Source organism: Notolepis coatsorum (genome assembly GCF_963971535.1).
Source record: "Notolepis coatsorum genome assembly, chromosome: 15".
NCBI classification, from domain to species: Eukaryota; Metazoa; Chordata; class Actinopteri; order Aulopiformes; family Paralepididae; genus Notolepis; species Notolepis coatsorum.
Genome location: NC_140179.1, coordinates 21,040,007 through 21,056,946, shown reverse-complemented (window position 1 = coordinate 21,056,946; position 16,940 = coordinate 21,040,007). Strand labels below are relative to the sequence as shown.

Below are 16,940 nucleotides of genomic sequence, written 5' to 3'. Positions count from 1 at the left end.
TTAAATAATCTTGAGACGGGGGGTTGAATAATTTTGAGACTGCAGTAGTGATTAAAGGTAGAATTTTGTGTTGAATTTTGATAAAAACCATTGTAATTTTCATTTAATTTAACTATTTAAACTATTCTTGTCTACTTTGTTTATTGCAAACAGCTGACAATTTAAAATGTTTGCCAAAAAGCCCAATATGCAATGGGGGTTGAATAATTTTGATTGCAACTGTAGGTAGGATAGGTAGTAGTGGTGTAACGCGCACACAGGTTCGGTACGGGACCTTCGGTTCAGTATGCGCTGTGTACCGAGCGAATGCAGTGTTACTTTAACCACTAACGGAACACACAAGTTCACCTCCTTCCCAAAATATACTGTAACTTTTGCGCAAAGGGTAGGATGTTGTTCGTTCAGCCCACGCACACTGAGAGATTACCTGTAGTTTGGCATAGCCTCATAGTATGGCAAACGCAAACGACAAGCCAGAGCTAGAAGACCTACAGAAGACCCCCCCCCCCCCCCCCCCCCCACACACACACACACACACCCTCTCTTTCTGTGCGTGAGGTGGAATTGGTGCTAGATTGAGAAGTGGCCGTCTCTCGGAGATCGATTTAATGAAAGTTACGGCATGTAGAACGGACATTCATACACAGCAACACGCATCCGACGAGGTGTGATAAACCTGAAGCGATATCTTTTCCTTGGCATGAGATGGGAATTGGTCATCAAACCAATGCATGACGCTTCTGTCTATTCATTAGGGCTGTCCCCGACTAAGGATTTGGATAGTCGACTATGATTGGGCGAAATTAGCCGATAGTCGACTAAAAAGTATAATGCATTTTATTTGTATCATTCCATTTGGGCTGTGTGGGTGCTTAATGTCTGAAGGAGTCGACTGAAGGTTTCTTGTCCTCTGCAAAAGCATGCAATTGGTCCACTGATGGATACATCTTGATATTTGTCCAGTTTGTTCATTAGATGGGTGAAATCCTCTTCAGTGCCTCTGTGCCTGTTTTCTTAGGCAGTTAGCCTCTGGTATGTGTGCCATTAGCGTTAGCCACGCTTCTATGCCTATTTTCTTTTGGAAAGAATGATTTTTTTTACTAAGAGGTTGGCAGTCGACTACGGCTCCTTTCGATCGATTAGTCGACTAATAGGGGTCAGCCCTACTATTCATTATTTAATATCTACGCGTTTTAAGGTTTAAAGTCTGCCAGCTGTAGTTTACGTAGCTTGCATACAACTTTGTCTCGAGATCAACAGGGCTTTGAGACCAGAGCTCAGAGTGACGGCTCACATCACTGTCTTCAGGTTGAGACCAGAGCTCAGAGTGACGGCTCACATCACTGTCTTCAGGTTGAGACCAGAGCTCAGAGTGACGGCTCACATCACTGTCTTCAGTCTGAGACCAGAGCTCAGAGTGACGGCTCACATCACTGTCTTCAGGTTGAGACCAGAGCTCAGAGTGACGGCTCACATCACTGTCTTCAGTCTGAGACCAGAGCTCAGAGTGACGGCTCACATCACTGTCTTCAGGTTGAGACCAGAGCTCAGAGTGACGGCTCACATCACTGTCTTCAGGTTGAGACCAGAGCTCAGAGTGGCTGCTCACATCACTGTCTTCAGGTTGAGACCAGAGCTCAGAGTGACGGCTCACATCACTGTCTTCAGGTTGAGACCAGAGCTCAGCGTGACGGCTCACATCACTGTCTTCAGGTTGAGACCAGAGCTCAGCGTGACGGCTCACATCACTGTCTTCAGGTTGAGACCAGAGCTCAGAGTTACGGCTCACATCACTGTCTTCAGGTTGAGACCAGAGCTCAGAGTGATGCCCCCCCCCCCCCCCTTAATTTAATATAAAATTTTCCCCCCACTGCACCGAAATAGTACCGTGAACCGTGACTTCAAAACCGAGGTACGTACCGAACGCTTGTATCCTTTCGGCAAGCAACAAGCCCTTCCGTGTTGCTCTGATTGGCCGAGCGCGCGCATGCGCATGAGCCGCGACAAGCCACTCAGCCAGGCAGGAATACTAAGCTCCGCTTAACGCAATTTATACAAATGGAAGTATTGATTTCGCCGTAACGAATCATTAAAAAAAATATACTGTTAACTGGAATATGTTGTTTCTTTACACATATGTTGGATTATGTAATTGGTTTGTCATGACAAACCAATAAAAAATCGCGAATTAACCGGTGGCTACAACAACACACCGTAACTACATGCATCATTGTTTACAATGAACGGTGGGGCTAATTGAAAGGACTGGACACGGACGCGTTAACCCTTTCCCCGCCAATAACGTCGTACAACGGGTTTCAAGTTCATGCGAATTCTGCCAATAACGGCGTACGACGTGATTCTGATCATAATTTCATATTTTCGCCATGGTATTCATATTTCACTCACGGAGCCTTGTCGGATGCTGTGTGAGCCAGCACAACTCTGCAACGCTTCAATACTGCCACCTGGTGGCTGATCGGCGAGTTGCAACCGGAAGTGGATCTCTTGTGATCCCGGTGCGTCTCCCTATTCCGTCCCCCTCGTTTATCGTCGCGGGACTCGATACACACACCGTGGATATGGATCTTTGCCATAACTCAATAATCAACATGATTTGGGCGTGTATTAGTAATATACAAACCGGAAATGGATCGCCTAGATCCCCACCACATAACTGGGATCTGTTTGCTCCACTCTCATCGCCCAACGGTACGAGGAGACTGACGTGAGTTTCAGCGTTTTTGTTTATCATTTTCAATACAAACTGCTCTGATCAATATATCACCCATACTACATGAAGCATCTAACGACTATCACGGAATTATAAACGACCCCCCACCCCCCTCCCTTCACCCGTGCATGATCAGTCATACCGTTTAGGACCATGTACAGTTGAAATTCTTAATATAGCGTCGATCGGTATCAAACTGCATTTGATGATCCAATATATGCATTTGTGCCTATATCTCACGTTCGGGGAAATACTGCAGAAAACGATAAAAACATTTATACTCTAGACGGTATTTTCGTATGAATGTGTGAATGAAAAAGTAAAACGTTCCTACATCCTGAACGATAGATAATCGATGTTGAATGGGCCATAGTAATGTCAATTTAGCAATACAATTTAAAAAGTTATAGCCCTGCAAAGAAGGTGAACATCTCCATAGACTTACAGTGCTGGCAGAGATCAAACAGCGATGGATATAAGCGTGGCAGAGAATGGGTTAAACGGCAATCAATTAATTTAATATTGTGTTTGTTTGCCTGTCGATTGCTGGTGAATAACTAACTTTAGGTTAGTTTAACTTGTTCGTGTCCAGTCCTTTCGATTAGCCCCACCGTTCATTGTAAACAATGATGCATGTAGTTACATGTGTAAAGAAACAACATATTCCAGTTAACGGTATATTTTTTTAATGATTCGTTACAGCGAAATCAATACTTCCATTTGTATAAATTGCGTTAAGCGGAGCTTAGTATTCCTGCCTGGCTGAGGAGCCTGTCGCGGCTCATGCGCGCGCTCTGCCAATCAGAGCAACGCGGAAGGGCTTGTTGCTTGCCGAAAGGATACAAGCGTACCGAACCACGCTTTTCTGTGTAACGTTACACCTGTGTTATTACATGGCGTTTTAAAATTCGCCAAAATGCTTGATTGTGATTGGTCAATAGCGCTCCGTTGCCCCTAGCAGCGGTCAATTATTTCTCGATAATTCACCGCTGCTAGGGGCAACGCGCAATAATGACCGCTGTTAGGGGCAACAGGGAAAGATAGCCTCGCAGCCGGACTCTCGCAGCGTTATACCATGCACAGCTGCACTGCATCAGGTGCAATCAAGCCCACACACACACGCCAGAGGAGCAACAGAACTGTGTCTGCATTTTATCTCGTCTTGTCGATGGTGTAAAATGAATTACGTATATTGTTAGTAAGTTAGCCATGTAATAAGCGGGATAATGTATAGCTATACTCGGTCATTGTCGCAAAATAATTGACCTTCACTGCGTTTAGAACACCTCAGCGCGGTGTTCCAGAATGCATCGTCTGTCAATTATTTTGCGACAATGACCTCGTAGCTATACATTATCCCTTACATAATGGTGGCGATGATGATGACGGGGGTCGTGGTGGAGTGTAGAGACTGCGAAGATGATGAAGGGGGTCGTCGTGGAGTGTAGAGACGGACGTAGTAAACATCTGTAAACGGAGTTCATGCAGCGTTTGAGCGACCTGGCCAGCTCAGGAGTCCTCCTGAACTCCATACGTCCTGCGTTCTCCATAGATGGTGAGCAGCCTGGTAGGCTATGGAAAGCCCTCCTTATTGCCCACCCCATCTAAACCCGGTGGCGGCCCCCTAATCCAGGGCCACCCCCTGGCCAGCCACACCCTGCCCTCCTCCACCACCCAGCCCAGCCAGTACAAGGCTCAGGCCCATGGCGCCAAAACAGACCAGGTAACTTATCTCAACCTTTTGATCAGTGGCTCGGGAGGTAGAGCGCTCGTCTGGTAATCGGAAAGGTTCCCGGTTCGAGTCCCGCTCCTCCCGGGCGTTGTGTCGAAGAGTCCTTGAGCAAGACCCATAACTCCCTAATTGCTCCCGATGAGCATGTTGGCACATTGCATGGTCGCCTCCGCCGTCGGTGTGTGAGTGGGTGATTGTGAGGCATAAGATTGTAAAGCGCTTTGGAGAATAGTGCTGTATGAATGCAGGCCATCGTTACATGAGATTCCAGTTTCTATGTCACTAATCAACTCAACCGAAAATCTTTTTACCATATAAATTGGGTTTAATATTTAAATGTAGAGTTCTATTTGTAAATCACAATATAGGTCTATTAGCTCAGACAATCAACAATTCCCATTTCAAATATATTGTTTTTAATACAAATAGACCTCCTGTTCACTGTAAAGTGCCACGTTTTTATATATTGACCTTTAAACTTTAAGTTCCATTTTTTTTTTTACTTGCAACACACAACCTAAAACCCCTCCCTACCTCCCCCTCCCAAACTGTTCCTACAACCGTTTTCTTTTTTTATGTTGCATGATCATGTATTCATTTATTATGTATTATATTTTTCATGTTTAAATATCAACATTATCTATCTATCTGATAGCAAGCAAGAAAGCTATCACAAGAAGATGGTTAAAACCAGAGGCACCCACAGTAGATGACTGGATAGACGTAACTCATGACATCTACATAATGGAAAAGATGTAATTTTCAATAAAAATTCAGCAGGAGAAGTTCTACCGGATCTGGTCGAAATGGACAGAAAATGTCAAACACACATGATCTGACCTGCTAAAAGTAATAACGATCAAATGTAACGGACCCTCCCCAGGAACAGCCGCTAGCCTGTCTGATATGTTGTATTATTGTTTTATGTTCTGTCTTATGTCTGACCCTATGTGATGTCCCCCTTTTTTCTTTTTATTTAAATAAAAAAAAAAAAATGGGTCTTAGTTATAGTTTTATTTAGTTTGATTTTGTCTTTGTTTTTATTATTGAGTCTTATTTTAGTTGTTTGTTTATTTTTTATTTGATCTTTTATGTTTTCTTCTTCTCTCCTCTCTTTTTGTCACCTCCCCCCCTTCCCCTTCCCTCTTTCCCTCTTTATTTCCTCTCCAACTTCTGCTCATTCTAAGTTACTTGATGTGTACCAAAAAATCTAGTGGCCATCGACCACTGGTAAAATAAAAAATTTCAAAAAAAATATAATCAACTTTATCTGTCCATCCTCAGTAAATACTCCTCTGACCTCATCTGGTCTTTCCAAAGACCAGAGATCATGGGATGCGAACATGCACGCACGCACACACACACACACACACACACACACACACACACACACACACACACACACACACACACAAAGGGACATTGAACGTAGAGAGAGAGTGAGAGAGCCCCCCCCCCCCTAACTAATAGAACTCCGCTGTTTGCTCTATGCCTCTGCGCAGGGTTAGCTCAGAGGCAACTTAGCTTAGCTATCATAAGCAGTTAACGTTAGTTTAGGTCTTTAATGTCACGTGGGCATAAAGGAATGGCGAGGATGCAAAGCATGTTGGATGCATTTGACCCGTTGTGGGGGGGAAAAGCAGCGACCCTACTGCTGTATCAGACTAACGGGAAGTGTTTTACTGTTGTATAACACTAACAGGAAGTGTTGTATTGCTGTATCAGACTAACAGGAAGTGTTGTACTGCTGTATAGCATGATTTTCTTCGTAGCCGCAGTTTGCGAAGACGCTCTCTGATTGGCTAGCCCGCGTACAGCGAAGACCCTCTGATTGGTTTAGCTCCGAAGGGCTCCGGGATAGAAATGTCCGCCTTGTACATATATATTCTCTGCTTCGAAGTGGTTATGCTTTGGCCCTCTTTCGAAGTGGGTTATGCTTAGAGTTTGGAATCTGGGCTGGTGGTCCATCACCCTGCTCTAAAGATGAACTCTAAGCATAACCCACTTCGAAAGAGGGCCAAAGCATAACCACTTCGAAGCAGAGAATATATATGTACAAGGCGGAAGAGCCCTTCGGAGCTAAACCAATCAGAGAGCGTCTTCGCAAACTGCGGCTATGAAAAAAAATCACGCTGCTGTATGGGTCTAACAGGAAGTGTTGTACTTGTTTGTGTCCCCCCCTGTTTCAGAAACAGCAGATACAGGAGAGAGCTGTAAACGAAGTGAAGAATGCCATGAAGCCCTACTACCAAAACAAGGAGGTCACCAAGGACGAGTACAAGGAGATCGTTCGCAAAGCAGTGGAGAAGGTGAGTTCAGCCTCACGGGCCACAAATGAGCATCGGGCAAAAACGGGGCCGTTTTAGTTTTTGACGATTGCATACCTTTTTTGCAAAGCTATACTTATACTTTATACTAGAGATGAGTTCGAATTTTCTGATTTTCGTATAGTTCTGCCAGTCTCCACATTCGATTTTCATGTCAGTCTAAAAATATATATATAATTATTATAATTTTTTTATAATAAAATGTTTACATAAAAAATATATATATATATTTATTTATTTATTTATACATAAACCTCTTAACACATTAACACTTTGATCGCCGGAGACGCCGAAACTCGTCATTCCCCGCCATGCTCATTCTGCCGAAGATGCCGTAACACGTCTTTGATATCAATATATCGAAATCATATTTCTCCCCCGGAGACCTGAGATCTACTGCTGAGCCCCTCTCAACTCTCCAACGGTTCAAGAGCGCCATCTGGTGGCCGATCGGTGGCTCGCCCAAACAGGAAGTGACGCGCCTGAAGTGGTGCTCGCCCATATTTCGTCCAGGCACTCGCTATCGTTAGTGAGACTCCATCTTGATAACGCGGGACATCGATCGGTTGCAAATAACTCGATAAACAACATGATTTGGACGTATATACTATTATACAACCTGGAAATGGATCGGATATTTCGACATCCCATAATAGGAAAAATTCTGTTCCACGCTCATCCCCCAACGGCGCGAGGAAGCCACGGTGAGTTCCAGCGTTATTTTTTAATGTCTTCGATACTACCGTACTTTTCGCACTATAAGCCGCACCCGAGTATAAGCCGCAGCAGCTAAATTGAACGATGTGTACATATATAAGCCGCACTGGACTATAAGCCGCAGGTGTTTTAATGTTTAATTACCATATGTAATTAGCATTGGGACACAATACTGTCGGACAAATAACAATAATTAACTCATTTACAAGTTGTATTAAGTTTAGCAAATAAGGGAACAGATAAATAACATTTCAATGCAGTCAAAAAAGCAATATTTAGATTTGTAAATTTTCGGGTTTGGTCACGTGAGTCACATATAAGCCGCACCGTTATATAAGCCGCAGGGTCGAAAAATGGGGAAAAAAGCCGCGGCTTATAGTCCGGAAATTACGGTAACTGCTCTGATGATCATATCACCCACACCAGATGAATCATCTAACGTTGTCCACGGAATTATAAACGACCCCCCCCCATCCGGTCATCATCAGATCATACGTAGTAACTTCTAGAAGTATGTCCAGTTGAAAAATTTTATCTGGCGCCGATCGCTATAAAACTGTATTTCATCATCAATATAATGCATTTGGGGCTATAAATCATGTTCTGGAGAAAGCTGCAGAAAACGACAAACATACTTATACTTTAGACCGTATTTTAGTATGAATATGTGAATGAAAAAGTATAACGTTGCTACACCCTGAACAATAGATATAGGACGTTGAATGGGCCATAATAATGTCAATTTAGCAATACAATTTAAAAAGTTATAGCCCTGCAAAGAAGGGGAACTTCTCCATATTAAATAGGGCTGGCGAGGGATGGTAAATTATGAATTTAACCCCGGCGATCAAAGTGTTAAAATTGCCAATAACGAGTATACTCGTTATTGGCCGCCATGCGTTGAGTGCCAACAACGAGTAAACTCGTTTTTATGATCGTTATTTCTTTTATTCGCTATTGGCATTCATAATTCATCCAGGAAGCCTCCGGGAGCCAGCTGGACCCTGTCTGATATTGCAACGCCTCAATACCGCCGCCTGGTGGATTTCGGGCGAGTTACACTCCACTCTAAACTGGAAATGGCGCTCGGTGCATCGGGGAAAAAGCTCCGCCAGAGATATCTTGTAACTTGGATCAATATACACACCTCGAGTTAGGGCTGGGCGATATATCGAGTATACTCTATGTATCGCGGCTTGTTCTACATGAGATGTAGTACATTTGTATATCGTGAACATCGAGTATATGTTGTCACGTCGCGGCTGATGAGACTTTAGCTTTAGCGCAGAGCTGTCCTCTCATTTCATTAGACACATGACCAGCGCGGACCTTAAATTACATGCAATTGTAATTTCATTAGACAGACCAGCGCGGACCTTTTAATGACATGCAATTTAATTGACACAAGCAATGGGCTAACGTTAGCTGCTAACCAAGTTATCCATGATGACTAGGCTAAGCTAACTAGCGTTAGCGCTGCTAACTCTGGAAAACGCTCAAAGCGGACTCCACAACACTAGTTCCATTCGTGAGGAAAGGGGGTGGGTTATATTGACGAAGCTTGACAACAGAAGTTTAAACATAACTTCATATTTATTGGTTATTCGTTTCTTTATATCATCCAGTTTCCATCTCCGTGTGTTTAGCACTTCCTGTTTACATTCGAGTGTGACATCACCTACGGCAGCTTAGACGCTCAAAACGCAAACCTAGAACAAAACCCTTGCACGTTCTCGCTCTCTATCTCTATCTCTCTCTCTCTCTCTCTCTCTCTCTACATTCAATGATTTAAAGTAGCCAAACGTTACAGTATAAATACTAACTGGATAGTTGATGATATAAACATTTAATTTCATTATCTGAAATATTCTAAAATCATTAAGTCTGCTATAAGCCATTATCCATTTGTGTGTGATTATTATTTTCTCACAGTAGTGTGTATATATATATAGATGTGTGTTTGGCTAAAGTGGATAGAAAACAGTACTGTGCAAAAGTCTTAGGGTGCTTTCACATATAGTTTTGGTGGACTCTGTGCGGTTCTGGTGGTGAAGTTGCAACATTGTTGCATTCTTCATTTGGTTCGTCTGCATTCACATAGCAATTTGTCAAGCGCACCGAACTTTCTGAGCAATGTCACACGGTCGAAAAGGGTGCTCGTCTATTGGACAATAGAGAGTGGAAATGTGTGCGTGTGGCGGCGAGCCCGTGTGTGTGCGCGCGTGTCTGTGTGTGTGGACTGCGAGCCCTGTCTGACTCCAGATCAGCGGAGGCGGAGGTTTTTTATTTTGACGTGGCATTGATCCATTACCACCATCTTCTCGCTAGACATGTTTACACAGAAAAAGCCTGTTTTTAAGCAGAGCATCCCCCATGCGCAGATTGCCCATGGATTGTGATGCAACGCACACCCGCCCTGGACTGTTCCATCAGAGGGGGGAGCTTCGGTGGCCAGTGTCCTTTCAGCCGAACAGGATAATGAAACAATGATCCCACTAAATGACCAGACGCGTCTTATGGCGACATCTACAATTACCTCATTGAGTCTCCAGGTAGACTAATGTTTATATTTAAGTGCAGTGGTCTGTAGCCACTCACACTGGCCACCGAAGCTCCCCCCTCTGATGGAACAGTCCAGGGCGTGTGTGCGTTACGTCATCATGCAGCGCGTATACAGTACGGCAAGTGAGTTGTGTCGGTTTGTTAAATCGATTGCATTCTCACAGCGTACGAGTCGCGTCGGGTTCGTTTGGAAGTGGTCTCGGCCTGCTTGTTTTGTTCCGCAACAGAATGTGATTGTTGTGTATATAAATGCTCAACTGAACCGAAATAGGGGGTAAACGCTCCAGGTTTCGGAACAACAGCTCCAAACGAGCTAGGTGTGAAAACGGCACCCAATAAATTGTCTTAGATGTAAATAATTTTTTTTATTAGTGTGTCAGTAGACTACTCTTAGTACATTTTCATTTAATAATTTTTTAAAGAATCTTCATGGTTTAATAATGCAAACATATGTTGCAGGGACTTATTATAATCATCATATTGGCGTGACTGTATGCATCAAAGGGTTAAATCAAGCATTTTTAAGTGCTTTAGAGGAAATGTCAAAATATCGCGATATATATCGTGTATCGTGATATGGCCAAAAGATATTGCGATATCATTTAGAGGCTGTATCGCCCAGCCCTACCTCGAGTGCATTGGATCGCTTTCGAGACGCAATAATCAATATGCTTTCGGCGTGTATTGAGTCATAGAAATGGAAAATGGATCTAGCAGATCGACGTCAAATAATTGACATTTTTTTTCTCCAGACGCATCGACCAGAGGTAAGAGGAATCTAATGTTATTTCCAGCTCGATTGTCCATTTATTTCATTGCAATCTGTCCGATCAATGTATGGTGTCTTACTAAAGAAAGCCGTTAGTGACAATCAAGGAATCATAAACGACCCCCCCCCCCCCTTTCCTTCACGCATGATGGAGCATAATGTATAGCGATCATATGCACAGGGGAGGAAACTAACTTTTTGGCTTACCAGCCAACTGGCGAGTAGATGATTTTTTTTTACCAGCCAAAAATAAATCTTTTGTGGAAGATCAACAACTCTAACAAAGACTCTTTTTGTATCACAAACAGTACTGTATTTGCAAATCTGGTATGTCATAAATCTATAGATGTAGCAGTACTGTCTATCTGTATGTCGTGTATGTCATATGTTATGATGAATTGAAAATGGGGGACCCTGATGTAAACAAGACGAAAGTCTTTTTCTGGTCTGCATCCCCTTAACAATTGTCTGTATTGAGCTGTACCAGGGCCGGACTGGGGAAATAATTCATACCGGGAGATATAGCTCGAAATATAGCCCCAATCAGGCCACTTTTTAAGCGGGGGGGTCTGGGGGTCCCCCACCCGGAAATTTTTTGTTGCAAAGACTTAATTTCCTGCATTCTGGTGAATTTTAGTGCATGTGAATCACAAACTAATGAGCCAACAATTGCTTAGTACAATGTACTGTTATGAACCTCAAATAAAACTGTTGTGGCACTAGCAATGGTACTCTCTCCACCTTCAAAAATAAAAAAGCAAGAGCACAACATATTTTTTTATTTACTATTATAATACAGTTAACCACTCTCTCCACCTATTCAAACAAGGCAAGAGCACAATACCTTATTCACTTTACTGATGCACTACCCATCAACAGTTAAAATAGCCCTTTACACAAACATTAAATAACAGACCTTTCATTACAATACTAAAATAACAGTAACCACTGCCAGAATAGTGACACATGTATCACGTGTGGTGAGCACACGCATGCATGCACAACAAAGACAGAAGATTGCGTTGTCTCAATCATTTTAACTATAAAATTAGCTCAAAGTATGAGCTCACTGACTGAAATTTCCAACAAAAAGCATCAATTGTCAAATAATATTGATCACATTAACTAGACTAGATGTTTTGGAGGAAATTAGAAAGGGAACAACAACTTAACCCTTGTGTCTGATCAGATTCTTATTTTTTTGATAACTTTGCAGTGATTATATTTGTAGCCAATGTGGCAAAGGTGTGTAATCTTTGAATTATCTTGGAATTATTTTGACTCTCTCTTTCATAAATTGTTTATTCAACTTCAGCCCCAATCATAACCACCACATATTGTTTTTTGTAATGTCAGATTTAACAACTCCTTTTGGGAGTGTGCCATCTGCCATTCCATCCGCCGCCTCCGCTGTCAATCAGTTGTATCGCCTGGTCCCGCCTCCACCAATCACAAGCGGCAGCACGGCTCCATTGTGTGTGTCCGCGTGAGGGAGAGAGAGTCAGATAGTTCTCCTACTCTGTCGCAGACAGTGAAATCCTGGTTGTTCCCCACCCACCTGGTTATCTAAAAACTATCGCGCCGCCGCCACAACTAGAAACAATGGCCTGGCAAAAAAAAAAAATATATATATATATATATATATAATAAAAAAAATATATAATTTTTTTTTTTTTATATAATTTTTTTTTTTTTTATCTGTGCAGGCCAGGCCACCGGGAAAACTCCCGGTGCTCCCGATGGCCAGTCCGGGCCTGAGCTGTACTGTACCGATTCTGCAATCTGTTAATAAAGTTTTCAATCAATCAAACCACCGACGGAATTATGTGTTGGGGAAGGGTTCCGCACGGACCATGTTGTTTGTTACTTTCCTGTCAGCACACTAGCTCCATAGATATATATAGAACTGACTAGCTCAACGTCAACAGAGTTCAGTTTAACATTAATAAATGTTTAGCATCGTCTTTCGACATCCCGCCTCAGACTCCTATCCTTCTCATGATTATGAATATGTAACGGAACGTAGGGCTGGGCGATATGGCCAAAAACGTTATCGCGATAAAATTATAAAATTATTTTCATATAACTCTATCGATAATTATCGTCGATATGTCTGTCAAGTTTAATTAACTTCTTATGCCCGGCGCCGATGGAAGGGCTATTAATAGACTTGTTTTGCTGCTGCAAATGTCTTGAGTTGATGTCGTCATCAGTCCGCGCACGTTAGCAGTTAGCTAGAGCAAGCGGTGTATCTCATGACAATGTACTAAATATGACCCTAAAATACTCTGTTCCGCCCCAATACATTGCAACGACGTCCACCGTATACCCCACACTACTCTAACCGTTACCCTCAGAATTCACACCACACACCCACTCGGCACGTAAACTATAAAATAGCGCCGTGCAAGCTAATTATCCTAGCCAGCCTTGTTTCCAAGCGGTGTATCCCATGACAATGTACTAAATATGACCATAAAATACTCTGTTCCGCCCCAATACATTGCAACGACGTCCACCGTATACCCCACACTACTATAACCGTTACCCTCAGAATTCAAAACACACACCAACTCTGCAGGTAAACTATAAAATAGCGCCGTGCAAGCTAATTATCCTAGCCAGCCTTGTTTCCAAGCGGTGTATCCCATGACAATGTACTAAATATGACCATAAAATACTCTGTTCCGCCCCAATACATTGCAACGACGTCCACCGTATACCCCACACTACTATAACCGTTACCCTCAGAATTCAAAACACACACCAACTCTGCAGGTAAACTATAAAATAGCGCCGTGCAAGCTAATTATCCTAGCCAGCCTTGTTTCCAAGCGGTGTATCCCATGACAATGTACTAAATATGACCATAAAATACTCTGTTCCGCCGCAATACATTGCAACGACGTCCACCGTATACCCCACACTACTATAACCGTTACCCTCAGAATTCAAAACACACACCAACTCGGCAGGTAAACTATAAAATAGCGCCGTGCAAGCTAATTATCCTAGCCAGCCTTGTTTACTACTTGAGTCATACCTCTCTACGTCTCCTTCCGCTGTCGGCCATCTCCTTCACTGATTGGTTGTTAGTGGAAAATCGATATCGAAACTTTGCGACCACGTTTCATGTTTATTTCGAGGAAATAATTTATCGCGATAGTTATCGTTTTATCGCCCAGCCCTAACGGAACGTAGGCCAATCTCGCTAACGTTACTCGACCGAAATCTTTAGCAACATGATTCACTGGTACTACTAGCTAGCTGGCTAACTAGCTAACGTTAACTAGCTCCCGTCAAACGAACGGGTTGGTATGGCCATTGCGCTATTTATATTTGACATTAGCTATTTATGGGTGGAATATTCTGATTCTAGCTCACTAGATCAGTCACATTAAACTTTCTTTGTCTATAGCTTGCTAGATATGTAGCTAACGTTAGCTAGGCTAACGAAACTGTAGCTAACGTTACTGTCCAGTGTCCATGCAAACCACTCGTCGAAGGGCTAACGTTAGCTCACGTTAATTACCCCCCGTATTATTTTCAGATAACTAACAGCACACCACGTCATATATGATCCATTACAGCTAACTAGCTAGCCATGTTAACTCCCAGCTATTCCAGTTGACATTTCTGACAGGCATTTTCCGAAGTTCATGGTTTTTTTGTTTTGTTTTCTTTACTTAGTCGCCAGTGTGGCGAGTGGTCTTCATGAATCACTCGCCAAACATAAAAAATACTCTCATTTGGCGAGTAAAATGGCCTAATTTCCTGCCCTGCATATGCATTTGAAATTTTTAATATAGCGTGTATAGGGACGAAACGCCAATCGATAATGTATAATACGCGTCAGGGCCTATAGCGCGCGTTCTAGGAATTACTGCTATACAGTCTAAAAACATACTTATATTCTAGACGGTACTAACACGACAATGTATGAATGGAAAAATATAACGTTCCCACATCCGGAACGATAGATACCCGATGTTGAATGGGCCATAGTAATGTCGATATAGCTATAATATTTAAAAAGTTATAGCCTTGCAAAGAAGGTGAGCCACTCCATAGGCTTACAGCACTGGCAGAGAGTGGTAAAGATGGGCATACTGCATGGCACCCAATGTGTTAACTGGCACCGACCCTCTTGAGGACGATTTGCCCTCCGGCGCGACACGCCACTTTGGTGACCTTAGCGGCTCGAGTGTGCATATTTTTTAATACAATATATATATCGAATTAAAGCCATATTTGTTGCCTGCCGATATGTGAGGCGTGCGCCAAAGTACATGGCACAGTTTTATTTTTTCCGAATACCACCCGCGACTCCCAGAGCTCTAGCTCCGTCAATCATTTGGCGATCTCAAACATTATTGGACAGGGCTGCAATGAGTGTGGCTTTCTAGGTGGATCTGGATCTACCTGGATCAAGGTGAAAAGTCATGAGCAAAAATCATTGTATCATTCGATGATCATTGTATCACTGTGTCCAGTGTCTCTGGCTTCCGGTCCCACATGTAGGTACTAATTTCCCTTGTGAAACAAAGATTGTAATCAACCCCCCCCCCCTGTGGTCTAAATGTTCTCTCTGGTTCCTTCAGGTTTGTCACAGCAAGAGTGGGGAGGTGAACTCCGACAAGGTGGCCACCCTGGTGAAGGCCTACGTGGACAAATACAAACACGCCCGCAAGAAGTGAAGCCCCCCCGCTCCCCTGACGGCTGCGCAAGTGCAATTTCCTCAAGCTGGAATCTGGCCTCCAAACTTACAAAAAAAGAGGGAGAGAGAGAGAGAATGGAGAGCTGACGTGTTTTGATATCTGTCTGTACCTTTCCTTGAATGAAGATTTTTCTATAGATTTTCATATTTTGTTAAAAAAAAAAGAAGAAAAAAAAAATATTGAATCTGAAATTGTAATGATGCAAGAGCCCTTTATTTTGCGTAGATCTTGACCTGGAAGGACTGTGGGGGAGCTTGAAGGGGGGGGGGGGGGGGGGGGGTTAGAGGTCGTCTCTCAGGCAACATGCGCTGTGAAGCATTTTAATATAGAAGGGCGACCCCCTGTGGGGAACGTGGGTACAGCGAGTTTCTTGTATTTACCCCCATGACCTCCTGATTACATAGCTTATCAATATTGTCATTGTTTTTTTTTATTATTATTAAATAAATATTATATGATGATGATTCGAATGAAAGTTTAGTTTAAAAAAAACAATAAAAACACAAAAAAAGTGCATTGCCTTTATTAACCTCTGCAGCCACAGTGGAACTGTCAGTTTGATTGTATCAGGGACCTGATTGGTTAGGAGTCAGGAACTGTGATGGCCAGTCAGCAGCGAGCTTGTAAGGTACGGGTGGGCGGATGAATGAACATGAACCCTGGCTGGCTCTTAATGTAATACATGTTCTTATGTGAACATGAACATGAACCCTGGCTGGCTCTTAATGTACAACATGTTCTTATGTGAACATGAACCCGGACGGTAGTGGAATAAATGAACTGCTTCCTGAGTGTCTGTGTGTTTGTCAGTGGGATTTTACACAAAGGTAGTATTAGATTACATTAGATTAAAATGTATTGTCGTCATGCAGCACAAGTACAGCACAACGAAAAGTTTGGCATCCAACCAGAGTGCAAATGTAACAGTAAAGTAAATAGTAATATAGTTTACAGGTGATTAAACTGGGTATAAGATATATAAATTGGTACTACTGAGTAATAGTGATAATTGGATGTATTAGATTAAAATGTATTTTCATCATACAGCACAAGTACAGTACAATTAAAAGAAGTTTGTCATTCAACCAGAGTGCAAATGTAACAGTAAAGTGTAAATAGTAATATACTATGTACAGGTGATTAAACTGGGTATAATATAAATACATATAATAATATATGAATTAGTACTACTGAGTAATAGTTCTAATCGGATGTACAGAGCTACGGGTATAAAGACACTATGGTAGTAAGTAAGTCATACTGGCCAGCAGTGTAACTAGTAAAAGTAGGTGAGGGATATAGATATAATATCTACAGATATGTAACATGGATTATATGCAGGTATGTACTACAGACAAACAAGTGGATATATATTTTATTG

The 16,940-nt window shown here is 42.5% G+C and overlaps 1 protein-coding gene across 6 annotated transcripts in view; it reads left to right on the top strand.

Annotated features, from left to right (window-relative positions):
* The window catches only part of scaf11 (SR-related CTD-associated factor 11), a 96,303-nt gene extending 80,553 nt beyond the window's left edge, over window positions 1-15,750 (top strand). For 3 of the 6 annotated variants that reach the window (XM_084330772.1, XM_084330771.1, XM_084330770.1), the window contains exons 13-15: window positions 4,287-4,457; window positions 6,656-6,775; window positions 15,443-15,750. In XM_084330772.1, the coding sequence (XP_084186898.1) occupies window positions 4,287-4,457; window positions 6,656-6,775; window positions 15,443-15,538 (387 nt within the window). In that variant the 3' untranslated portion in view covers window positions 15,539-15,750. The remainder of the gene's footprint in view (window positions 1-4,286; window positions 4,458-6,655; window positions 6,776-15,442) is intronic. The other 3 variants (XM_084330773.1, XM_084330775.1, XM_084330774.1) reach the window with 3 other exon arrangements.
* The last annotated feature ends 1,190 nt before the right edge of the window (window positions 15,751-16,940 follow it).